Genomic DNA, 25,455 nt, shown 5'->3' on the forward strand with positions numbered 1-25,455 from the left:
TAGCTTCAAAAGAGTACTGATAAGACTGGCAACTTCTCCATAGATGGACAAAAACATAATTTATCACCAACAGGCCCACTCTGAAAGAAAAAAGGAAATTCTTTGAGCAGAAAGAAAATAATCCCATAGGGAAACAAAATTATAGGAAGGCATAAAGAGCAGTGGGAGAAATAAGTATATGGGTAAGTATAAATGAATATTGACTGCAGTATAATAAAAATGTCTTGTTTAATGATGTATTTAGTTTTAAAATATAAAACAAAAATGGCTCCAGAGGTTGGTAGAAAGGTAAATGTCATTAACATGTTGTAAGGTCCTTGTATTGTCCAGAAAGTTATAAAATTCTGAATTTATGGTATATATTAGTGAGTTAAGGGTCACCTACCATAAGTCTCTAGGGCTGCACTGTCTGATACAGTGGCCATTGGCTGCATGTGATTATCAAGCACTTCAAATGTGGCCAGTCCAAATTGAGATGTGCTGTGATTATAAAACACACATCAGATTTTGAAGACTTAGTATGGGGGAAAAAGGATGTAAAACAACCCATTTAAAAATATTGATACATATTGAAATGATCATATTTTAATATATTAGATTGAATAAAATATATTAATATTATATGTCTTACTGTTTTAATGTGACTGCTAGAAATTATATATTGGTAACAACTAAAACAATAATAAAAAATGGAAAATTAAGAGGCTAATAGAGGGGGAAAGGAGTAATAATAAATACTCAATCCAAAAGAAGGCAGGAAAGGAGAGAAAAGGAACAAAGCATAAGGGTACAGAAGTAAATTTAAACCCAGGTATATTACAATTGCATTATACATACATGGACTGAGTATTACAGTTAAAAGACCAAGATTTTCAGATTATAAAAAACAAACCCAATGCTGTTTTGCATATAAGAACCATCCTTTAACTGGAAAGACTGAAGAAGATGAAAGAATGGGAAAGATACTATGCAAGCACTAATCAAAGTTGGGAGATCTATACTAACATCAGACAAAGTACTTGTCACAGAAAGAAATATTACTAGGGATTTCCCTGGTGGTGCAGTGGTTAAGAATCCGCCTGCCAATGCAACAGACAGGGGTTCAAGCCCTGGTCCAGAAAGATCCCACATGTCGTGGAGCAACTAAGCCTGTGCACCACAACTACTGAGCCTGCACTCTAGAGCCCACCAGCCACAACTACTGAGCCTGCATGCTACAACTACTGAAGCCTGTGCACCTAGAGCCTATGCTCCGCAACAAGAGAAGCCACCGCAATGAGAAGCCACGCACCGCAACGAAGAGAGTAGCCCCCTCTCACTGCAACTAGAGAAAGCCCGTGCGCAGCAACGAAGACCCAGAGCAGCCAAAAGTAAATAAATAAATAAATTTTTTTTTAAAAAGGAAATATTACTAAAGATAAGATGGCACTTCATTATGATAAAAGGATCAAAACAAAAATAACAACAACTGCAGTGGTCAAGGCAGTCTTGGGAAAGACATATCCTAAACTCATATGTGCCTGATAACATAGCCCCAAAGAACATAAAGCAAAACTGACAGAACTGAAAGGAGAGAAAGACAGTCTCTCAGTCATATTTGGAGGTTTTAACACACCTCTCTCAGTAACTAGTAGAAGCAAACAGAAATTTCGTAAAGCTATAGAAGATTGGAGTAACACAGTTAACCAATTTGTCCTGACTGACAGCTATAAAATGCTGCACCAGACAACTGCAGATTACCCATTCCTTCCAGTTGGCCACAGAATGTTGATCAAAATGGGCCATATGCTGAGCCTTATGTAGCAAGTCTCAAAAAATTTCAAAGAATTAAAATCCTTCAGAGTAAGGTCTCAAAATGAAAGGATAGGTATGATCAGTAGATGCAGAAAAAGCATTTGATAAAATTCAGCAGCTGTTTCACTGTTTAATTTTTTTTTAAAGGAACAAATTACTAACAAGTTAGGAATAGAAGCTGCTTTCCTTACTCTGATAAAAGGTATCTAGAAAAAAATAGTAGACAAGACATCAGTCTTAATTGTGACATCAAGAGCTTTTTGTCAGAAACGAGGAAAGCAAGAAGACTGCTCTCACTTCTCTTCAATGTTGTACTGAAAGTCCTAGCTAGGGCAGTAAGGCAGAAAAAGAAATAAAAAGTGTAATGATTGGAAAGAAAGATAGAAAACTGTTTATTTACAGACACAATTATGATATAGAAAATCTAACAAAGATGCAGATATAAACATAAGAATCAAACAAAAATTTTTTAAAGATTTCATTTTTATTAACATTTTAAAATTCAAGTACATAGGAATGAATCTAATGCAAGATGTATAGAACAGAAGAATATAAAATATCATTGTAAGAAGTTAAAGAAGACCTAAGTAAATGGCATGATGTGCTAATAAGTTCATTGATTGGAAGAGCAGATAATCTATAAAGTAAATGTAATCCCAATCAGAATATCAGCAGGGTTTTCTTTATTTTTTTTAATGGAAATTGACCAGCTGATTAACATTTATATGGAAACCCACTTGGATAGATAGCCCGGGCAGTCTTGGAAAACAAAGCTGGAGGACTTGTACTACCCAATAGGAAGACTTCACAAGCACTTCATAAAAAAGGATATCCAATGGCCGGTAATAAACAGCTGAAAAAATGCCCAGCGTCATTAATCATCAGGGAAATACAAATTAAAACCACAATGAGGTGATGCTACAGCAGATTAGACACAGAATGCCTAATTCAAAAAGCTGATAATGCCTAGTGTTGGGAAAGAAGCAGAATAAGAACACTTAGACCTTGCTGATGGGGTTGGAAAATGTTCCAGCCATTTTGGAGAACTATTTGGAAGTGTTTGCTGAAGTTGACTATTCATATATCATATGAGCAAGCAGTTTCACTCTCAGGTATATCTCAACCAGAGTGTGTACGTGCATTCATCAAAAGACATGTATGAGGTTGTTAACAATCTTGGGTTGCTTGAAACCCCAGAAGTTGGCAAGATTAGTCTAATATGTGTCACAATAATGGTTAACCTTTTAGGAGGTCACAGGAGGCTTTCTGGGTTATAAGTACTAGGTAACTAGTACTTAATGAAAAATGGAAAAAATATGAATTCCATCATATTTTCTACATAGACAATTTTGCCATCTGCGACTAAAGACAGTTTTAATTCTTCCTTTATAATCTAGATGCCTTTTATTCCTTTTTCTTTCCTTATTGTACTGGCTAGAAACTACAGTACATTATTGAATAGAAGCAGATATCCCTGTCTTGTTACTGGTCTTAGGCAGGGGTCAGTAGAGTTTTACTTAAAGGCCTAACAGTAAATATTTTAGACTCTGTGGGTCATAGGTCTCTGTTGCAACTATTCAACTCTGCCATTGTACCTTGAAATTAGCCATAAGTCAATACATAAATAAATAGGCGTGCCTAAATTTTAGTCAAAATAGGCAAGAGGGTCATAGTTTGCTGATACCTATCTTAGGGGGAAGGCATTCAGTCTTTTACCATTAAGTGTACCATTAGCTCCAGGTTTTGTTGATGGCCTTAATCAGGTTGAGAAAGCTCCCTTCTATTCCTCGGTTGCTGAAAGGTTTTTTTGTTTGTTTTTGTTTTTTAGTCAGGATTAGATGCCAGATTTTGTCAAATGCCATTTCGGCATCAATTGAGATGATCATGTGTTTTTTTTCCTTCATTCTGTCCATATGGTATATTTCATTCATTGATTTTCATGTGTTGAACTATCCTTGAATTCCAAAAATAAATCCCACTTGGTCATGGCGTATGATCCTTTTAATATGCTACTGAATTTGGTTTGCTAGTATTTTGTTGAGGATTTTTACATCATTGTTCATAAGGGATATTTCTCTGTAGTTTTGTTTTCTTACAGTGTCTCTGTCTGGCTTTGGTATCAGAGTAGTGTTGGCCCCATAGAATGAGTTAGGAAGTGTTTCCTCCTCTTCAATTTTTGGAAAAGTTTTGAGGAGGATTGGTGTTATTTCTTCTTTAAATGTTTGGTAGAATTCACCTGTGAAGCCATCCATTCCAAGGCTTTTTTTGTTGGGGGGTTTTTGATTACTGATTCAATCTTCTTACTAGTTAAAGGTCTGTTCAGATTTCCTGTTCCTTCATAATTCAGTCTTGATAGGTTTTGTGTTTCTAGGAGTTTGTCTATTTCATCTGGGTTATCCAATTTACTGGTGAACACTTATTCATAGTACTCTCTTATAATCCTTTTTGTTTTTATAGAATCAATAGTAATGCCCCTACTTTCTCATCTTAGTAATTTGAGTTTTCTCTCCTTTTCTTAGTCTTTCTAGCTAAAGGTTTATCAATTTTGTTCATCTTTTCAAAGAACCAACTTTTGGTTTTACTGATTTTTCTCTGTTATCTACTCTTTATTTTGTTTACCTCTGTTCTAATCTTTATTATTTCCTTCCTTCTGTTAGCTTTTGGGTTTAATTTGTTCTTTTTCTAGTTCCTTAAGATGTAAAGTTAGTTAGTTTGTTGATTTGAGTTCTTATTTCTGAACATTTAAGAGTTTATAGCTATAAATTTTCCCCCAACACTGCTTTTGCTGTGTCCCATAAGTTTTCGTTTTAGTATGTTGTGTTTTAATTTTCAATTGTCTTTTTTTTTAATCTAATCTGGGGGCCAGAGTTTCCTTTTTTTTTTTTTAACTGAGTCTTTTAATTAATTTATTTATTTAGTTGCACCGGGTCTTAGTTGTGGTGGGCAGGCTCCTTAGTTGCAGCTCGCAGGCTCCTTAGTTGTGGCATGTGATCTCTTAGTTGCACATGCATGTGGGATCTAGTTCCCTGACCAGGGATCGAACCTGGGCCCCCTGCATTGGGAGCGTGGAGTCTTATCCACTGCACCACCAGGGAAGTCCCTCAATTGTCTTTAATTATTTTCTGATTTTCCTTGTGACTTCTTTGATCTTCCAGTTGTTTAAGGTGATTTATTTTTTAAAAAGTAGTAAACCAACCTTGTATTCCTGGGATTCCACTTGGTTATGATGTATTATCCTTTTTCTGTCTTGTTGATTTGTTAAAATTTTGTTTAGAATTTTTGCATCTATGTTTATGAGGATATTGGTCTGCAGTTTTCTTTATGTCTTTAGCAGGATTTGGTACCAGGGTAATGTTGACCTCATGGAATGAGTTGTTAAGAAGTCTCTCTTCTTTATTTTTCTGGAAAAGTTTATGTACAATCGGTATTATTTCCTACTTAAATGTTTGGTAGAATTCCCCAGTGAAGCCACCTGGGTCGGGTGTTTTCTTCATGGGAAAGTTTTTAACGACAAATCCAATTTCTTTAGTAACTCTAGGGTTGTTCAGGTTATCTGTTTCTTCTTGAGTGAGCTTTGGTTGTTTGAGTCTTTCAAGGAATCTGTCCATTTCATCTGAGTTGTTGAATTTATTGCCATAAAGTTGGTCATAATATTCCCTTATTATCTTTTAGATATTTGTAGAATCTGAAGTGTTGTATCTGCTCTGATCCCTGATATTGCAGTTTGTATATTCTCTCTTGTTTCCTGATTAATTTAGCTAAAGGTTTATCAAATTTACCTTCTCAATGAACCAGTTTTTTGTTCTGCTTTGTTTTGTTTTTTGGCTGCATTGGGTCTTCGTTGCTGCACGCAGGCTTTCTCTAGTTGTGGCGAGCAGGGGCTACTCTTTGTTGCGGTGCGTGGGCTTCTCATTGTGGCGGCTTCTCTTGTTGCAGAGCACATGCTCTAGGCATGCAGGCTCAGTAGTTGTGGCTCACAGACTCTAGAGCACAGGCTCAGTAGCTGTGGTGCACAGGCTTAGTTGCTCCGCCGCATGTGGGATCTTCCCAGACTAGGGCTTGAACCCATGTCCCCCTCTCTGGCAGGTGGATTCTTAACCACTGCACCACCAGGGAAGTCCCTAATTTTATTTATTTTCTTTAATGTTTTTGTTTTTCTGTTTCATTGATCTGTACTCTGGTCTTTTTATTTTCTTCTGCTTACCTTGGGTTTTATTTGCTCTTCTTTAGTTTCTTAAGGTAGAAGTTGTCTTGATTTGAAGGGTTTTTTCTGCTATAGATGCTTACTGCTAGAAATTTCCGCCAAAGTACTTATTACTTTAATGGTATCCCACAAACTTTGATATATGGTATATTCTTTTTCATTCAGTTCAAAATACTTACTAATTTAATTTCCCTTTTGATTTCTTCTTTGACCCATGGGTTATATAGAAGTATGTTATTTAGTTTCCAAACACTTAGGGATTTTCCAGAGATCTTTCTATTATTGATTTCTGACTTCAATCCATTGTGGTCAGAGAACGTACTCTCTGTGACTTGAATCTCTTTTAAATTTTTTGAGACTCATTTTGTGGCCCAGAACATGGTATATAGTTTTTAAAAATACTATTCTTCTGTTGTTGGAAAAAATGTTCTTTAAATGTCAGTTAGAGCCTGTTGGTTGAGAGTGTTGTCAACATGTTCTGTATCTTCAGCTGCTTTGTGTCCTTGCTCTGTCAGCTGTTGAGTGAGGGGTATTGGAATGTCTTGACTTGAAGTTGTGGATTTTCTGTCTCCTTGCAGTGCTAATAGTTTCTGCTTTGTGTATTTTGAAACTGTTATTGGGTACATAAATGTTAAGGATGAGAAATTGACCTCTGTCATTATGAAATGACCTTCTTTATCCCTGATAATATTCTTTGCTCTGAAGTCTTCTTTGTCTGATACACCCACTCTGGCTTTATTTTGATTACAAAATATTATTATTTTGATTATTTTGATTACAGTTTAGCACGTTGTATATTTTTCTAGTGTGTTTCTGATAGGTAGCATATAGCTGAGTATTAGCATATTGCTGTTTTTTAAGTTATTTTCCTAACGATTACTCTAGGGATTACAATGTACATCTTACCAGAGTTTACTTAAGGTTTTTCTGACTTAATTTGGTAAAATATAGCTCCAGTGTAGCCCCATTTCCTCGCTCTTCATTTGTGCTGTGATTGTCAATATATATTAGATTTGTGTTATAAACCCAATAGTACAGTGTTATAATTATTCCTTTATACAATGCTATTTTTAAAAAAACCTAAAAGAAGAACAGTAATGAGGGCAGTTTCTGGTGAGAGAGCCACAGACTTTCTGTTCTTACCGGAAGTTTTAGTCCCTTTTCATGAATAATGCTTCTTAATTTATTTCCTTTGATTGATGTCCAGAGTCCTGAAATGATTATTTTTGACCAGTTTGTCCAGTTTCATGTTTTTTTAGGAGAGGATTTGTCGGCCTCTGCTCCACCACAGCTGGAAGTCTCCTAGCATGCTTCCTTTTGGGATTCTTCTTTATTTCCTGACCCTTTTTCAGTAAGCAGCAACAAATTCTCCCAGAATTGTGTGTCCCTGTGGGTTGAAGAGAGTAGAGTGAGAATGAATGGCCAGATAAAAATAGCTTGGTCCTTTCCAGCTCCTTTGAAATAGTAGATGGTCTGTAGAAAGTAGGAGAAAGGAAGTTCCCTCCTTGGGCCGTGTGCCGTGTCCACGGGGAGCGTGCTGGTGTCTGCCTATACGGCCCGGGCGCCAGTGCTGCACCCTCCCCAGGCCACTGCTTGGAAGCTGTAAAGGCAGCTTTTATCCCTGGGAGAGATTGGCCCCAGAGACCCAGGTTCCTTTTGATGCTTCTTGGTCACTGCATGCTGGGAGGGGCCGGGGAAGAGAGCAGCTCCTCTACACACAACCCCTCCTCCCCTGGCCTGTCTGAGAGTGCGGGTGGAACGTTACTGCTGTGGATACTCCCCTCCCTTTTTAAGGAGGTCTTCAGTCTCTCTCAGGAAGACGCCAAAAGTGCCACTTTCCCCATCCTCCCTTCTCTCTCTCCCCTTCCACCTTCCTAACATCCTCTCTTTGTGATTGGAGTTAGTGCTCGGGTTGGGGAGGGCAGAACGGGAGGTTAGGAAAGCTAGGGGCTCTGCCAGTGGATAGGGTACAGTTGGAAGAATGCATTCAGGATCCCTGAAGCTCAGAGCAAAGCTTAAGAGTTGGTTTGATTTCCTCTGCTGTATCTGGAGTCTCAGGCCACAGGGACGGCTTCCCAGAGTTAAAAATAAAAAAGGTGCAGGCAGTAGATAAGGATTTTGATCTGAATCAGATCTAGGTTGGAAGTCTAAATTTTTTTGTTTTACATTGTCACTTTGCATGGAAACTAAGTTCCCATACAGAAAGATCTTATTGTTTGTAAATATCACTGTGTTCCAGGGGTTTAAAATACTTGAACAAAGGGGAAAAGAATGGCCAGATTTGTGGTCCCACCCGTTCTTTATGTGGACTTGCATACACTCACAGGTTCTCTCCAGTGAAGCGATTAAAGCTGCTAGTCTAATTGTCCTCTGACCTGATGGCACGCCGTCTCCATCCAGAAAGCTTGCAGCAGCCGAGCAAGGTCACTTGCCCACCAGGCGCCCCTGGTAGCAGAGCGCGCGCGGCTTGGGCTGGACTCCGCACTGCGGTCACGGTGGAGAGAGAGAACGGCTTCCTGTTTTCAGGGATTCCTCTTAGTGCCAAACATAGCAGCTGGGAAACAGAGTTTTCCCAGAATCACGATGTACTTCTTGTGTTCTGTTTAAACATGATTTGACAGCAACTGTTAACCTCTATTTCCAGAAATGTCAGGGCTATAATTTTTAAATTAATTGCTTAGTAACATTGAGATAAATTAGTGTGATCATTGTTTTAGTGTGAGGTAGGTGACAGTAAGTCAGGTTTCCCCCTGTGACACCAGTTAGGTTTTCCTACACAGGTGAGAGGGTGTGGGAATCACACACAGCGCTGGTTCTTAAACACTGATTCTCGCCTTTCTGATTGGGAGCGTCTTTCAGAGCCACATTCGGGGTCCATACATTCCGGAAGATGTTCAGTAGAGCTGACCTTCCAGCTGCCGGGCGGAGCTGTGGTCAGTACACAGAAGCAGCAGCCTCTCAGATATGCCTGCTGTGACCTCACCAACAGGATGGGCTTGTGCAAGTGCAGAGGTGGGAGGGGTCCACGGAGTTTCCACAGTTTCCGCGGAGTCACAGACTCTGTGACTCGGGGTCCTGCTCCTCTGCCCTTCCTTCTTCCCGTGTAACTCCCATGAGGACAGAGAGAAACCTGCTGAGTGTGGTCGACGGTTTGGTCACCAAGCGCTCTTAGCTTTAAGATACTTGTCTCAGGAGTGCATTTGCTTAGATAAAGTTTGAAGTGCTTCATCGGAATCAGCATCCAAAATTCCATTCTCAGAAGTTGGAGAAAGTCAGACTTGAGACAGCCCCTAGAAATCGTGAGGATGGGGCTTCCATTCCATAGGGAGGAAGCTGCAAGCCAGCGGGGTGCTTGCAGCCTGAGCTCTTGCTGTAGGGTCTCCCGACACCCAGCCCCAGGCTCTTCCTACCAAGCTGTCCTGCTTCCCCAGCAGTGCCCCAGACTCCAGTAAGTTTCCAGTAAGTAGGTCTTTTTATTTTATGAGTAATGCTGAGAAATAGAAGACAAATCAGAAAAGTAACATTTTCAACAGCTGCTTAATTATTTTGCTAAAAGCAGAATCATTAAATTGTCTGGGTCACATAATCTTTATGTATCATCTCTGGTAGCATGCATAGTCCTTACTCCCTTACATCGTGAGAAGCCTTTTTTTCCTTCTTGTGCTTCATTGACTTTGGATGGGGTGCCAGCATAATGATGTGAAGTCCACAGAGGAGTTGAGATTTGACGGGTTAATTTCATTATGTACATGATGCTCTGCGTTTTCACAAATGAGTTTAGCCTGAGGTCATTTGGGAAATTTAGGGTACCTCTTCATTTGTAGAAGCAGTTTATTTGTGAAGATGCTCCATTGCTGCCTCATGGTACACATAATAACTATAGAAAGGGTAATTAACCATTAGATTCTGTAGGGAAGAGGAAAGAGAACCTGGTTTCCTTTCCAGCTGGACTCTTCAGACCCAGGAGGAAGGAGGCTGGCCTGTAATCTGCTGTGTAACAGGCACCACGCCAAGAGTGGGTGACTTACAGTAAGCATGGCGTTGACTTGGCTTATACAGGTCCGGTGGAGGTGGGTAGGGCACAGTAGGCGCGGTTCACCTCTGCTCCATCGCAGGCTCCCGCCCTCACGCCTCTGGTGGTTGAGACTTTCACTGGGGCTGTGACCGGAAACCTCCGTGCAGCCTCTCCCTGTGGCCAGGGCTTCCTCACAGCGTGCTGGCCGTGATCCAAGGGCAGATGTCCCAAGAGAGGGACAGGTAACGGCCCCTCGCCTTTCATGACCTGGGGGCAGAGGCCTGCCTGGCTCCAGGGGAGGGAAGTAGACCCCACCTCCTGATGGGCAGTGAGGCTCTGAAGAGGATACAGGGCAGAAATACCATCAGGCTATTTCTCAAGAGTCCAGGCTGCCACAGAGATGGCTTTGTCTTATTTAAGGAAGTAGAGACGCTAATAATGTGACGTGAACCTTGTCAGAACCTGGTAATGATTTTTAAAAACACTGGCTCACAGGTGAGAGGCAGCCTGGGTGGAGCAGTGACAGTCAGTGAAGAGGTGAAGGATTCCCGCTGTGCAAGCAGAGGTGCCCCGGGGTTCACTGGAGCCCACCCTGGGTGTCCAGCAGACAGCACCTCCCATAAGTCGCTGGCCTGGGGCGGGTTCTGCCATGGTTTAACCCTGCACTGCATTCAGTTATAAAACTCCAAAACACCAGGAATAAGAGGAAAAGCTTAAAAACTGAGAGAGCCTGTGTAGTACCTAAATCTGAATGTGTTTGTGGCTTTGGGATGCCCTTTTTTTTAAACAAATGTATTGAGGTAGAATTGACATATGTTATTACTACGTATGTTTTTTCTTCCAGTTTTATTGAGGTAGAATTGACATACAGCACTGTATAGATTGAAGGTGTAGAGCATAATGATTTGACTTACGTACATCATGAAACCACGACCACAATAAATTTAGTGAACGTCCATCGTCTTGTATAGATACAAAATAAAAGAGAAAAATATTTTTGTGTTGAGAACTCTTAGGACTTACTCTCTCAACTTTCATATATAACATACAGCAATGTTAATTCTATTTATCATGTTTATGTTCCGTCCCTAGTATTTATCTTGAAACTGGAAGTTTGTACCCTCCAGTTCCCCCTCCCCCACCCTCACCGCTGGTGACCACAAATCTGATCTGCTTTTCTGTGCGTTTGTTTGTTCGTTTTTGAAGTATAGTAGACCCACAGCACTGTGATGCATAACACAGTGGTTTGGAGTTTCTGTACAGTACAAAATGGACACTACTGCTGCACATATTTACATTTTACAAGTTGATGAAACACACCTGTGAAACCGTCCCCATGTGAGATGAGCATCTCCACCTCCTCAGAAGCTTCCTCAGACGCCTTTGCATGCCGGTCGTCCCGCCCCACCCCTGCCACTGTCCCTAGGCAACCACTCATCTGCTGTCCCTGCAGGGTTTGCATTTTTTATAATTTTGTATAAATGGAATCATAGTGTGTGCAATTTGGGGAGGGGTCTGGCTTTTCTCACTGAGCATAATTATTTTGAGATTCATTTATATTGTTGTATATATCAATTTGTTATCCATTTGGCTGTTGGTGGACATTTGTCTGGTTCCAGTTGTTGCTTGTGGTGAGGAAAGCTCCCGTGAACATTTGGTGCAGGCATTTGTAGAGGCATCTGAAAGTGGTTGGCTGGGTCATGAGGTCGGTATAGGTTTAACTCTTTAAGAAGCTGCCAGACTGTCTTCCCAAGTGGCTGCACCCACTCCGCTCCCCCACATGCACAAGGGCCCTCATTCCTTCCTGTCCTGGCCAGGACTGGGCACGGTCGGCCTCTGTCCTCTCGTAGGTGTATGGTTTTGGTTTTGGTTTTTTGCAGGTGCCAGTGAACTAATGGTGTTGGGTGTCTTTCCATGTGCTTATTTGTGATACGTTCATGTACCTTCTTGGTGAAGTGTCCGTCACAAGGTCATTGAATACAAGGAGGGATGTAATGCCATCTAGAGCATGACCTTTGCCTTCAAGGAACTTCCAACATTATTTTTGAAACATAATATTTCCAAGCCTTTTAAAATTATGCCTTTTCCTAGGCATAAGACTGCCTTTTGTATGACTCAGATTTGTGATCACAAGCGTGCACTACTGTGCCACGAAGGCTCCAGGCGTGAGAGACCTTTAGACTTTTACCGACACCGTATCCCTCCTCGTGGCCCTCAACTCTCTCTCTCTGGCTGCATCCTAACATGTTTTATACCAAGAAACCAACTTGTATGCAAAAGAAAACCAGAAAAGTAAGGAACCGGGAGTTTAGGAGCCCAGCGCCATGCACAGGGCCCCAGCAGGACGGACAAGGGGTAGTCACGCTCCACCACGGGGTCCAGAGAGAAGCGTTTTCCCACTTGCCTCTGCTTGTTGCCCTCAAGGGCAGGTAAGTAAACCATTGAGCTGGGGCTTTGGAGAGAAATACAAGAGGGTGGTGCCACAGCTGTCTGTGTTCCCTATTTTAGATGTTTTGCCATTTTCCCTCTGCCAGAACGGTACCTGGTAGGTGTAGAAACAAATCCACTGACAGATTTGAAAGCAGCAGTTCCTGCTGGAGGCAGTGAAGTGAGTTCATCTTGAGGTGAGCGTGCTGTGTTGAGCGGCTCTGTCCCAGGATCATTTCCTTCCCTCACGGCCCCTTCACGTGCGGGCTGCCTGGCCCCTGGGCGTCCTGGTATCCTGGGTCAGACAGACGCGTTCCCTGCGATTTCAGAAATGGGAAGACTTGTCCGTGGTCCTGCCAGGCTAGGCTCTCCTTCTGTCTCAGCGCCTCCGAAGGTGTTCTGAGGGCTGGGAGGGTGGCGGCGCGTCCCCATGGGCACCCTCCCTGCCGGGGTCCCAGCAGGGCTGTGTCCACGCCTTTGCTCTGATGGATTAATACTGTGCTGCAGTCTCTGTGTGGTAGTTTCCTTTTCTGCATAAATTATATTTTTCAAGTGTAAGGTGTTTGAACGAGTCTAGATGCACTCTGTGTCTGTCCTTTATGCTTTATAAAGTGTTGTCTTATTTTCAGCAGCCCTCATGTTTAGAAGCTGAAACTTTTTTTTTAAAGCCCATTGCTACACTGAAGCTTTCAGATCCTCAGGCGTTTTTTCCTTGATTTTCTCTCTTTCCCTTCAGACTGCTCTTAAGCCAGCTCTGGAGCAGCCTCTGCGGAGGGCCTTGAGAGCAGCCCAGGGTTCTGCTCGGTGCTTGGTGGAGAACAGCCGCTCGCGGAGCTGCAGCCCGAGCGGAAAACCGGTTGCTTGGTGCTGTTCGGGCCATAGGCACTGTGGTCCCACGACAGAGACGGGCCGCTCACGGAGCCGTCAGTTTTCATGTCCGGCCCAAATAGGGGTCCCCAGGGGCTGAGTGTTGACTAGAGGAGAGGGACTCGGACCCAGCGGGACCTCCCTGGCCTGCGCCCGTCTGTGTCATGGAAGGTGGTCAGCACTGCCTCAGGAGGCCAGATGAGGGGCCGAGCGAGACCTGCGAGCTCTAGCCGGCACTTTATTAAATCCTCGTAATTGGGTCTTTTCCCCATTTTGTGTATGAGAAAGTTGAGACTCCTCCAAGTTAAACTGTATGCCCACAGCCCTGTAGCTTGTAAGGAGTGGCCCCAGGTCCCTGGGACCCTAAACCCACGATGCCTCCTACTGTGCAGAGAGGGAGCCTTCAGCTCGGTAGAAGGCATCAACTGAGACATAAGCCGGGGGAGAGTGAGCCTTGAGAGCTGCCCCAGGAGCTCCAGCTAGACTGAGGGCCCTTCCTCGGAGAAGGCATTTGAACAGGGGCTCCCACGAGTCGGAGCTGCTCATGCTGGGCGGCCCTCGAGGCTGCAGCACCCAGAGTGCACTGCATCCATGTTTCAGAGCCTGAGTACAAGATTGGTGACCTCTGTCCCAAGAATACCCTGAAAGAGGCCATCCTGGGAAGTTCGGGAGTGCTCCTTCTCCTCCTCAAACACTTCCCCGGGCCGCTGGGGCTGGGACCAGCCACCCTTCTCCCTCTATGCCCACGCCCCCCCAGAGCACACACAGGGAAGGTACAGCTGGGAGTACTGTCTCCTTCGGTTGAAATTGCATTTTAGTGAGTAATAACCCTGCCAGAGCTAGACGCAGTCTAGAAAAGGCAGAGTTAGTTCCTAAGCTGCTAATAAAACTGCTAGGACTTGCCCAGTGCTCGTGACTTAACTCACCTCACCAGGGGCTCTTGCTGACCGTCCCTGCCTGGTGGCCATTTCCTGAATTTTCAGACAGCAGACCTCATGGGTCCTGTGTGCTCCAACACAAAAAGTTTCCTTTGGGAGGGGTTTATGGGAAATATGGGGACATCAATCTGGTCCCTTAGGGTGACATGAAGTGTCCCCTCAAAATAGGTTCATTTGACTGAAAAGAGTTATTACAGCACATTAAGCCTGTGGTGCATGGTTCTACCTCGGGCTCTGTGGAACTTCAGCATAGTTAGAGCTGCTTCCTGGATGTGTGCTCGCACCCTGAGCACGTCAGGCCGCGTCACTGCAGGTCAGTGCAGCCCCTTCCCTCCCAGGACGCTGGACAGCCATCCCCAGGATGGGTGGTGGGTCAGGTCCCTTTTGAGTTGGCAGAGTGCTTGGTGTATCCTGGTGGTAAAGGAAGCAGACTGATACCCTGCTTCTACCTTTAACTGCTTGTTTTTAAGAAATTAAAAAATTTTAGAGCAGGGCCAGGGCCGTAGTAAATTCCCATAAAATGCACTCGTGAGTCATTGCATGTGAGCCGTAACTTCTTCAGTAAACGCTTGTGGGTAGTTAGTTGCTTGTGAGGCCTACCTGGTGTACAGACTTACTGAGCATAAACTACTTCCGAACGTCAGACAATTTCTAAAATTGTAGTAAAATACACATAATGTAAAGCGTACCATCTTAGCCATTTTTACGTCTACAGTTGAGTGGCATTAAGTACATTCGCACTCTTGTGTGTCTGTCAGCACCTTCTAGTTCCAGAACTTCTCATCTGGAACTGTTTCCCGGCCGCAGCCCCTGACAGCCACACATCTGCTTTCTGTCTCTGGATTTCACTATTTTGGGTGTTTCATATAAATGGAGTCATATAATTTGTGGCCTTTGTGTCTCACCTTCACTCAGCGTAATGTTTCCAGATTCATCCACTTTGTACCATGTGTCGTTCCTTTCTGTGGCTCGAAAACACCCCATCATGGGGATGCTCCCCGTTTTGTTTATCCATTTTCCGGTTGGTAGACATTTGTGTTGCTTTCACCTTCGGACTCCTGTGCTGCTGTGGACACTCGTGTGGGGGATTTGTGTCCACGCCATCTTCAGGTCTTCTCGGTTTGTCCCCAGGGAGTGGCCTCACTGGGGCGCACAGTGATTCTACGTGTAAGTGACCAGGAATCGTCACATTGCTCCGCAGCAGCTGCACTGTCTTACGTTCCCAGCAGCTGCACTGTCTTACGTTCCCAGCAGCAAGTACAGGGCCTCTGGTTTCTCCACATCCTCACCAGCATCTGTTGTTTTCAGTTTTCTGAGTACTGTGCATCCTGGCGGCGTGAGGTGGTGGCTCAGCCTAGTTCTGATTTGCAATTCCCTGGTGACCAACAGCGTTGAGCGTCTTCTCTTGTGCTGCTGGCCACTGTCCCTCGACTTTGGAGAAATGTCTGTTCAGATCCTCTGCCCATTTTCATATTTGGGCCATTGGGTTGTTTGTCTGTCATTGAGTTGTAGGTTTGTTTGGTTTTCATGGAAATTTTCAAATACACACTAAAGCTGTGAGAATAGTAAAAGGACACTCAGTACACCGCCCAGGCCCAGGTGGTCAGCGCACAGTCCTCGCTGTCCCACCCCTGCCTGGTGATTCCAAAGCAGGTCCCAGCCATTTAATGTCACCACATATTTGGACAGAGGTCAGACTTCCCAACTGAATCATGGTCAGTTTTACCGTTGATTTCCTTGACTTAAGATCCAAATAAGGTTCACACATTGCATTTGGATAATATGCCTCTTTTAAGTCTGTTTTAATCTTAAAACTCCCATCCCTCTTTTTGTTTCCTTTCAGTTTGTCTTTGGAAGGAACTGGACTGTGTCCTGTGGAGCATCTGCATTTTAGGTTTGGTGTTGACAGCCCTGCAGTGCTGTCCCTGGTGTAAACTGGTCGTAGATTCGAGGCTGGATCTGATTCCAGCTCAGATTTCCAGCAGAAGCCCCTCAGGTGGAGTTGTGTCCGTCCGTCCGGGTAGAGGAGAGGGGGGCCAGCTCGCTACCGCTGCTGATCACGGTCGCCCAACAGTGCTGGCCTCGCTCCGTCTGTCCCAGTAATTCCTCTTTTCAGATAGGCTCCTCCATCGGCTGTTTGGTTGCCTTATGTCGAGTCTGGTCAGGAAGGTTCCGTCCAGTGCTTGATCCTGGCCTGGTTCCCTAGCACACAGCGTCCTGAGTGAGGTCCAGCTGGCCCGGCCAGGCCTCGTGCTGGGATGTCCCGTCCATCATGTTTCCAGCTGCCTTTGGTCTTCGGGTCGGTGGTCCTGTCTCCTGGCTGCACGCTCAGGGCATCTGGGGAACTTCATGGAGAATGGTGCCCAGACCAGCCGGATCAGCCTCTCTGGCGGACGGCTGAGAGGTGTCACCTTGAAAAGGTTTTGCCCGTGATTCTGAGGCCTTTATTGGAATCCCTCCCCGCACAGGGCACAAGATGCAGGCCTGTCTCCGGGGTCGCTGGCCCCCTGGGCTGCCTGCCCTGGCGTCCTTCCTTCCTTCCTCCCACTTTACACACGTCCCGACATGGACATCGTGACGAGCGGGCCTCAGATTTCCCAGACCCCTGCCACCTCCCCCCTCCTCTCCTCTCCCCTCCCCTGACCTGGAGCAGAGCCTGGCTCAACTTCAAACAGGAGACAGCATGGAGGCCCCAGGCAGCACCTCAGATGTGCAGCCAGCGCGGGCACCCCAGCATCAGCAGGCTACTGCGTGTTCCTCCCGGGGCCTCTGGGGCCTCCCGCTAACAGTCGCTCCTGGAGCACTAAAACCCGCCTCCTGGTGGCTTTTCCCTCTCTTCTAGGCACTGGATCTCCCACCCTCCTCACCCAGATTCCCTAACACCCTCCAAACCCTGTCCCTCAGCCCAGGGCTGAGGCCTCGAGGCCCCGTGGACAGGGGTTTGTCTGTGGCTCTGTCCTGCCTCCCGAAGGCGGGCGGTGTACTCGGCCATGGTCACGGTCACGGGGGGATCCCACCACGGCAGCTGAGACAGCCAAGGAGGTGGTGCCATGAGTGTTGCAGAGATTAATCATGGGTTTTGGCCCTTTGCCTTATGCCCCCAAAAATGGCATTTCCTTAAATAGATCAGAACCTTAACAACTATATGGTATTTGGGGGTACATTTTATGGCCCTTAATTAAACTTCAGACACATTAAAACATTTTAAGATGCTTTATGACCTATTCTTAATCTTTTTTTGTGGAAATTTCTGTAACTTCTTGGCTCTCAGACTCCAGCCCTCAACCCTTTATGCACAGAGGTGGGACTCACCTGCCGCCACAGGCAGGGACAGGGTGCATCTAAGGGCGCAGGATCAGGGAGGGCACATGTCCCAGTTCGGGGAGCTGCCCGCCGAGGGCAGCGGGGGCCAGGGGAGTCTGAGCTCTGGTGAGATGAAGAGGGCAGCTGAGGGCCCTGCACACAGGCCACAGCCATCTGCCTACAGATCACCGTCAGCCCTTCCTGGATGGAAGGAAAATGGGGTGAAGCACCTCATTTGAGTCTGTGCTCAAAGCTTTTTTTTTTCATGTAAATTTATTTATTTATTTATTTATTTATTTTTTGGCTGCGTTGGGTCTTTGTTGCTGTGCGCAGGCTTTCCCTAGTTGCAGCGAGAGGGGGCTACTCTTTGTTGCAGTGAGCGGGCTTCTCACTGTGGTGGCTTCTCTTTATTGCAGAGCACAGGCTCTAGGCATGTGGGCTCAGTAGTTGTGGCTTGTGGGCTCTAGAGCGCAGGCTCAGTAGTTGTGGCGCACGGGCTTAGTTGCTCCGCGGCATGTGGGATCTTTCTGGACCAGGGCTCGAACCGGTGTCCCCTGCATTGGGAGATGGATTCTTAACCACTGCGCCACCAGGGAAGTCCCTCAAGGCTTTTTTTGAACTTTTGCTCTGGCTCGTCCCGTAACGCTTTTGTTTTTGTCCAAACTTGGACTTATCTTGTGCAGTAGGAAAGCCCTGAAGACACCTGAAAGCTAAATGCGAAATCTGAATTCATTAATTAGCAACTTGTATTATAATTACTATATCTCTATTTTAAAAGAAAACTGTTTCATTCTTAGAGAGCTTGGCACTGCCTGTGAATAGTGCGAAGAAAGTCCTCTCGTTAGTGTGCATGTTCCCCTCAAAAAGCACCAGTTTTGGCTCTACGAGTATTTTTTGTAAAGGGGTCAGCCGGCCACCTGCAGAGCTGCGGTGTCAGGGCCCGTAGGGCGGAAGGTCCTTGACCCTGCAGCTGCTTCAGAGAGAAACACACTGGAAGACAGGTCTCATAGTCAAGGACCTTCCTCTTCACTGGAAGTACCACTTTCTGAAAACAGAAATTCCATTTCTAGACAACTTTGTGAAGGAAATACGTGAAGAAGTCTATCTGTGAGAGTTGCGAGGCTGTGCAGATGATGTGCCCTGTGCTGTGGTTTGTGGTGCTCCTCCTCTGGCGACCTGCTCACTGGGACCAGTGGCACCCCGAGCACTGCCTTGTTCAGCGGGCTTTCTGGCAGCACTGATGCTGTTGACCCCTCCCAGTTCTGATGCTTCCTCCTTTGGCTTCTGGTTTGCCCCGCCTGTCAGACCTTCCCCTGTGTCCCGTTGAAGGCGGTTCTCCTCTGCCTGGCCCTTATACTGAGGGGCTTGGTCTGAGGCCTCCCTCCTGCGCACTGTCCGCTCCGGCCACCCCCGGCCACCCCCCTACGCTGCGTCCCCAGCTGCAGACCCTCGTGTCAGCACCAGGCACCTCCCTGGGTGCCACAGACGTAATTGTCGGGAGTACCTCCCCCCAGTGAGCCGTGCGTCACTGGAGGACCCTGCTGTCCAGTTCTGCCAGCACAGACTGCAGGCTCTCTCCTTCCTCACGGCCAGTCAGTCCCCAAGTCCAGTTTGCTTTTCTCCGGAGCCTCTGTAGCCCTCATTTCTCCTCCCTACTCGCCACCCTGATGTCCCCTGCTCCCAGCTCAGCCCCAGAAGACTCATACCCAGGCCCCTGCCTGCAGGCCTGTGGGTGTCTCGCTGGGGGTCAGCACTCTGGCTCCCTCCAAGGCCAAGGTCTCCTGCACCACCCTGGAGGGCTGCGGCTCTGGTGTCCTCACAGGCCTGCAGAGACGGTCCATGCACGCCCCTGTGGCATTTGAGTTGCTTTGCGATGAGCGGTCGTAGAGCCGATGTCCCTCCCGCCTTGGGTGTTGAATGATTTTGCGAGAGCTTGTTATCTGCGCTCTTCTTGGAAACCGCGTGGGGTGGGGCCCAGGTCCCCTGCCCACTGCTCACCTCGGGGGCCTGGAGCTCCCTGTGGTCCCTGTTTGGGCACAGCCGGTAGTGGGAGGGGTTGGCTCCCGTGGGAACGGCCATTTCTCTGGCAATTTCATACAGTTTTTGTACCTTTCCATGCATTTATTTCTTTCTATGGATCCTGTCCTTTTATTAATACGCTGTGACAGCCGTGGGGCCCAGAGCACAGACAGGAGGCTGGGAACATCCCACCTTCCCTGTGCTTTTCAGCTTTGGAGACAGCCTTGCTGTCTCCATGCTTTTCTGTGTTCCGTCTGTGTTATTTCATAGTATCAATAGTTTGATTTTTCAGCCCCGAACATGAAAAACACTGAAGTAGATGGTGAGATGGGAGCAGAGGCTGCAGGCCTCACCGCCTCCCCGCCCACCCCTGTGTCAGGGCCTGGCTGCTTCCCCAGCATCTTTGGATGGGCCGGGGCCGCACTGGCCAGGCCCCCTCCATCTCGCAGGGGGCAGGACAGTGGTCTGGGTTTCAGTTGTTTTGATTTGGAAATTGGCCGTCGTTGCCCTAGGGCCCCAGGCCCACTGTCTCCTCGGGGTGCCTCATTCACGAGGTGCTGCTCTGACTGCGGGGTCCAGGCTGGGGGTCTGGTCTGTTTGGAGGAAGCTGGATGGCCGAGTTCCCACAGCTGGAAGCTGGGGCACAGCTGCTTTCTCTGGTGCCGGGGCCTTTGCCTCGGGCCGGTGAGGCCAGGCACGTAGGCGGCTCCGGCTCCACCACATCAGGCCTAGGGGCAGGAAGTAGAGATTTGTTTTCCTCCAGGCGTGCATGTGACCCTCGGGCAGGGGTCGGAGCCTCTGGCTGCCGTAAGCTACACTCAGTCCCGTACGGAGCTGGGACACGTTGTGAAGGAGCTCATTCCCTGCTGCCCATGCGATGGTGACCAGTGTCCTGGCTCTTTTGTCAGGGCGTTTGGCCCTGATGACTGGGAGGAATAATCCCACAGGAATCATCTGTGACCTGAGCCCTCCTCATGGAAAAACGCTTCTGGGGTTTGTGAGAATTAAAGTGACACACGGCCCGGAGGATGCTGGGGACCAGGGTTCCTGGCCCTGTCCTCCCACCCACCAGCCCCACACCTTGGACAGGTGACTTCCTTCCCTGGTCCTAGCTTCCTCCCAGGTGGGGCTGAAGCGCCCCCACTGGCTGCTTCCTGAGATCCCGATGACATCAAAGGGGCAGGTTGGCCATGGCCGTAACTGTGGTTGTGCCAGAGCAGAGGCCTGTGAGGGCAGCCAGCCTGTCGGGGTGGTATCTTCATGGTCACAAGTGTGGGGACCAGTGAGGCAGGGGCTGCCCAGGCCTCATCTTAGGGGGGCGGTGATGTCACTGAGTGGCTGGCACTGCCCTTAGGTGGCTGCGTCAGATGGCCCACGGCCAGCGCACCTTACCGCCGCCTCTCCCTGGGGCTGTCAGCAGATTTGCACCCCTTTGCACCTTAATCTGATCACCTTCCTCACCACAGTTTATGGACAAGGCCTCCAGGCCAGATTGGGGGCCACTGAGGGAGTGACCTCTGGGATCACTGCCCCCAGAGCTGCTACCCTTCAGAGGGTCGTGGTTGAGCAGTCCCCAGAGGGCAGCGTCCTGGGTGCCTGCAGTCAGGGCTAGACGCTTCCTTTTGGTGACAGAGTTGTGTCCACACTTACCTGCTGCTTTTGTCAGGAGAGCCCCACCCTCCCCACCCGCCCTTGTCCTTGGGCCCTACTTGGTGTCAGTTTTGTAAGGGGGTCGGGCCGGCAGACTTTGTAGAACTCCCTATGGAGGTGAATAGCGTTGTTGTTCTTTGGCCGCTGCTCCCGGGGAGTGAGGACTGCCACCTCGAGCACGGTCACCCAGGAAGCGGACTCGTGCATTTGAAGGCTGCATGAAACAGCAGTAAGACATGAAGCAGGAGGTGCTGGGGGTTGGGGTGCTCTCTTTTTCAGTTTGTGGCATTTTCATAAAGCGTGTGAATTTCCAAATTTCATTGTGGAGTTTCAGCTTCAAAAGGGTTCTTGCAAATAAAGGTAAAGGCTACTTTCTAGCTGAATTGCTTTATCATATAATAAAATACTCTGAATGACGTGTTTCTTCTGTAGTTGTGAACAATTTAATTTGAATATGGAGTAGGTGCCCCCTCAAAGAGTCAAGGTGGTTCTCGGAGATGCACTGTGGTAGCCCCACCCCCACTCCCCACCCCCCGGTCATTGGCACCGAGTACAGGCTGGCGGCTGGTCCTCAGAGTGCAGGGGTTGTGATGTCCTGTAAATGATGGGGAGGAGGCTGGACCACAGCTCTTCCTAACACAGCGCTGCTGCCCCCCGGTGCCCCAGAGGCGGAGCCCCCAGCCCCCAGGGCTGTGTCCTCCCAGGTCAGGGTTTGGGTAGCTCAAATTTCTGCTCCTGTGGTTGCAGCGATCTGGTGTGCAGGGTGGGGGCCAGTCACTGACACCAGCTGGTCCTGGGCTTGGCCCCCAGCCCCCCAGCCTGCCGTGCTTCCTGCAGAGGCTCAGCCTGCTGGGCCTGGGGGCCTCCGCCCCCCTCGGCCATCTCCTGAGAAGCCCGTGGTGTGTGTTGCTCACGTTTTCTTTCTTTTCCTGCAGAATATCGACATCACCAACTTTAGCAGCAGCTGGAACGACGGGCTGGCCTTCTGTGCTCTCCTGCACACGTACCTGCCTGCCCACATTCCCTACCAGGAGCTCAATAGCCAGGATAAGGTGAGGCCATGGAGGGCAGGCGGCGAGGAGGGGGAGAGAGCCCTCCGTGGCGGTGGCGGTGGTGGGGCAAGCTGCTGGCTCCTCACACACCCCAGTGGCCTCTCTGGGGAACGACATTGAGGGTCAGGGCTTCTTGAGGAGAGTGGTCTGGGCAGCGCCACCCACGCCAGGCCACCTTCCCCACGTCCAGCCATGACCGGCTCACGGTGCAGCCCTGCCCAGGTGGGCACTGGGAGAGGACCCAGGCCCAAGCCCTCTGGTGTGCACCCCCATCGTCCCCTCCTGCCCTTCAGACGACCTTTGAAGACCCCCACGGGGAGGAAACAATTTCACAGGTGTTGCTTATTAGTTTTGGGGGTGCTGGGCGGCTCAGAGCTGATGTGTGAAAAGTGACCCTCCTGTGTGGAGAGGAAAGAACAAGTGTGTGGGGGTCACTCCGCAGCTGGTCACCAGAGGGGCGGGGCGGCGGGCACGGGTGTGGACCGGGCTGGTCAGGCAGCCCTCCCCGGCCCCGCTCACGCACCCGTCACACGGTTTCTTTTCCAGCGGAGGAACTTCACCCTGGCCTTCCAGGCTGCCGAGAGTGTCGGCATCAAGTCCACACTGGTGAGCCCCCGTCCCCTGAGGAGAGACCCCTGGGAGGCCTGGTGACCAGGAGGCTGCTGGGTGGGGACTGGGGCCCCTGCGGGCCCTGCACCAGCCGCAAAGATGTCCTGCGGGTGGGGTGCAGATGGTCCCCTGCCCGGCGCTCTTTATGCCTCCCGTCAAGTGTCCCAGGGAAGCGCCCTGAGTGGGGGGTGGTCACGTTTCTCTGTCAAAAGCACATTCCAGCAGATCTGCCTTGGGTGTCAAAGTAGAGGCAGGGGAGGGCAGGGCAAGGCCCCAGAGCGCTTCTCAAGGGGGGAAAGGGAGGCGGAGGAGCCCTGGGGTCAGGGCTGTGCTCTGGGCTACAGTAGCTCAGGACAGACGTGTTTCCGTGGGGGCTCCTGCCTCGTCACCAAGTCTGACTTCCAGGGGGAAAATACCTCGTCCAAATGCAAAGCCAGAGACTTCCACGCCCTGAGATGCTGATGAAATTAACGTGACGGGGGTGTTGCACATCTCGGGGGTCCACAGGGTGTGAAGGACCCCACAAGGCCAGGTCAGGAACCCCCAGTGCCACCTCCCACCCCGAGGTTACCCATCACCCTGCCTTGTGACAGCCAATAGCTTTGAAGACATATTTGCACTCATCTTTACCCTGCAAGAGTGTTTGTGTAGAGTTCCATAAATATGTCTTCTGAATTCACAGAAATACGTGTTTCTGAGTGGCTTCTATTCAATTGTATATATAGAGAGAGAAATTACAGTCGTTGAAATATTTCTCATTATCTGGATATTTTACACCATGTGTAAAATTCTGATATATAAGCAGGCAGTTTCCCCACCCTAAAAACTTTCTGTTGAGATTCTTACACTGGACATACATGTGTTCTTTCTCCCCATCCCATTGACTCTGGTGCTCATTTGTGTCTCGCACCCATGGGACCCCTGGGAGCAGTGCCCTGCAAGGACAGCGGGTCTTTCTTGGGGGCCTCGTGGGCATGTCTCGGAGCCCAGGGTCCCCCGCCTGCTTCCCGGCAGCATCAGCTGATGTCTCCCCGACCATGGGGCCCACACAGGACACAGAGAACTGTGGCTTCCGGAGCTTCAGGGGGTTGCCCACCGTGGGGCAGGCAGTACCTGGTGGGAAGCACACTCAGAGGTGACGCCGGAGGGGTTAGCGAGGAGAGGCAGGTGGGGAGGAGGGCCCAACTCCCCCTCCCCCAGAGGAGACCAGCCCCTTCCAGCCTTGAGGGGCAGCCCTGGGCAGGGCGGGAGGCTTGGACATTGCCTACGCCCAGGGCGAGGACCTTCCTGGGTACTTGGCCGCTGACCTGTGCAGTGAGACTCAGACAAAAGTCCCATGAAGGAGGCCTCCAACCCCAGAGCCCTTGGTGCTGTGGCTGGGAGGCAACCCGGGCTCTAACTAGCCTCTTCTCCTCTGTCAGGACATTAACGAGATGGTCGGGACCGAGCGGCCGGACTGGCAGAACGTGATGCTCTATGTGACGGCCATCTACAAGTACTTTGAGACCTGAGCACCCGAGGCCCCACGGTCACCCCGGACGCAGCGCCCTTCACTCTGCCCCTGGCCGCCCCGCAGCGTGTGAGCCCCGCCCCCGGCAGGCGGGGGACTCGGCCTGTGTGGCCTGCGCTTGGGCCAGGCTCTTCCACCTGGCCTCTGCGGCCAGGGCCCCGCGCACACGCTGACCTGCTGGAGAGATTGGGGAACCATTAGCACTGGGGCGGGAGGAAAGGCTCACTCACAGTCCAACCTAGGGAAGGGGATTCGTGCGCGGGCAGCTCCCTAGGTTGTGAAAGCTTCCTGCAGCACCTCAACTGCTCGCCCCTGAGAACCGGGGTGGGGTGGGGGGAATGGGTACCTGATAGGCCCCTGTTCCCCTCCTGTGTGACAGGGCATCCTCGCCGGCGATATGGACCGTGCCCCCCGCCCTCAGGCTCTGCCAATCTTCAGCTCCAGGGGCTCGGAAACCCAGCACCAACCTCAGGGTTCCAGACAAAGGAATCTTTCCTAAGGAGTTCTCTTTTTTTCTTATGAGCAATACTGGGGGGAAATGGCTCTTGTTCTCTTAGTACCAAAGTTAAATTGTTTTGGTAAGTGTAGCGATAAAACACAAAATCTGGACATAAGGTGATGAAAGCCAGAACCAACGTCGCAAGAAACAGGAGGAAAAGCTGAACAAGTCATGGGGCCCAGATGGTGCGATTTCAGTCCCTGAGTCGCTCGGAAGTGACCCTCCTGGCTGGGGTGGAAGAAAGTGCCTTAGCTCTGCAGGCGAGGCTGCCGCCGCCATCCAGATGACAACCCTCAGCCCTTCTTGGGAACGGGGAGCGGCTGTTGGTCAAACAGTCTTGAGACCTGCACTTCCAGAACACAAATAAGCAGGAGGAAGAGCGGCCGTTGCCCCACAGAATGTGAGACGGAGGCTCGGGGAGGCTGCCCAGCCAGCCTGGGGGCTGCGGCTCCATGTGGGAGCAGGAGGTTCAAGATCGGGTTGGACGAGTCGACAGCCCAGGACAGGGCGACTGTGAGATGGGCTGTACATGCAGCCCGCTGGCCCAGGTCACCGGCTGCCACCCCCG

The 25,455-nt window shown here is 48.8% G+C and overlaps 1 protein-coding gene across 2 annotated transcripts in view; it reads left to right on the forward strand.

The window, feature by feature from the left end:
* Positions 1 to 24,389, forward strand: part of SPECC1L (sperm antigen with calponin homology and coiled-coil domains 1 like) — a gene marked incomplete at both ends in the record, with an annotated part of 92,780 nt that extends 68,391 nt beyond the window's left edge. The window contains 3 exons of one of the 2 annotated variants that reach the window (XM_079717192.1): positions 22,153 to 22,269; positions 22,816 to 22,875; positions 24,300 to 24,389. In XM_079717192.1, coding sequence (XP_079573318.1) covers positions 22,153 to 22,269; positions 22,816 to 22,875; positions 24,300 to 24,389 — 267 coding nt within the window. The remainder of the gene's footprint in view (positions 1 to 22,152; positions 22,270 to 22,815; positions 22,876 to 24,299) is intronic. The other variant, XM_079717193.1, reaches the window with a different exon arrangement.
* Between the last annotated feature and the right edge of the window lie 1,066 nt (positions 24,390 to 25,455).

This window comes from Hyperoodon ampullatus (assembly GCF_949752795.1).
Source record: "Hyperoodon ampullatus genome assembly, chromosome: 13".
Lineage (NCBI taxonomy): Eukaryota > Metazoa > Chordata > Mammalia > Artiodactyla > Ziphiidae > Hyperoodon > Hyperoodon ampullatus.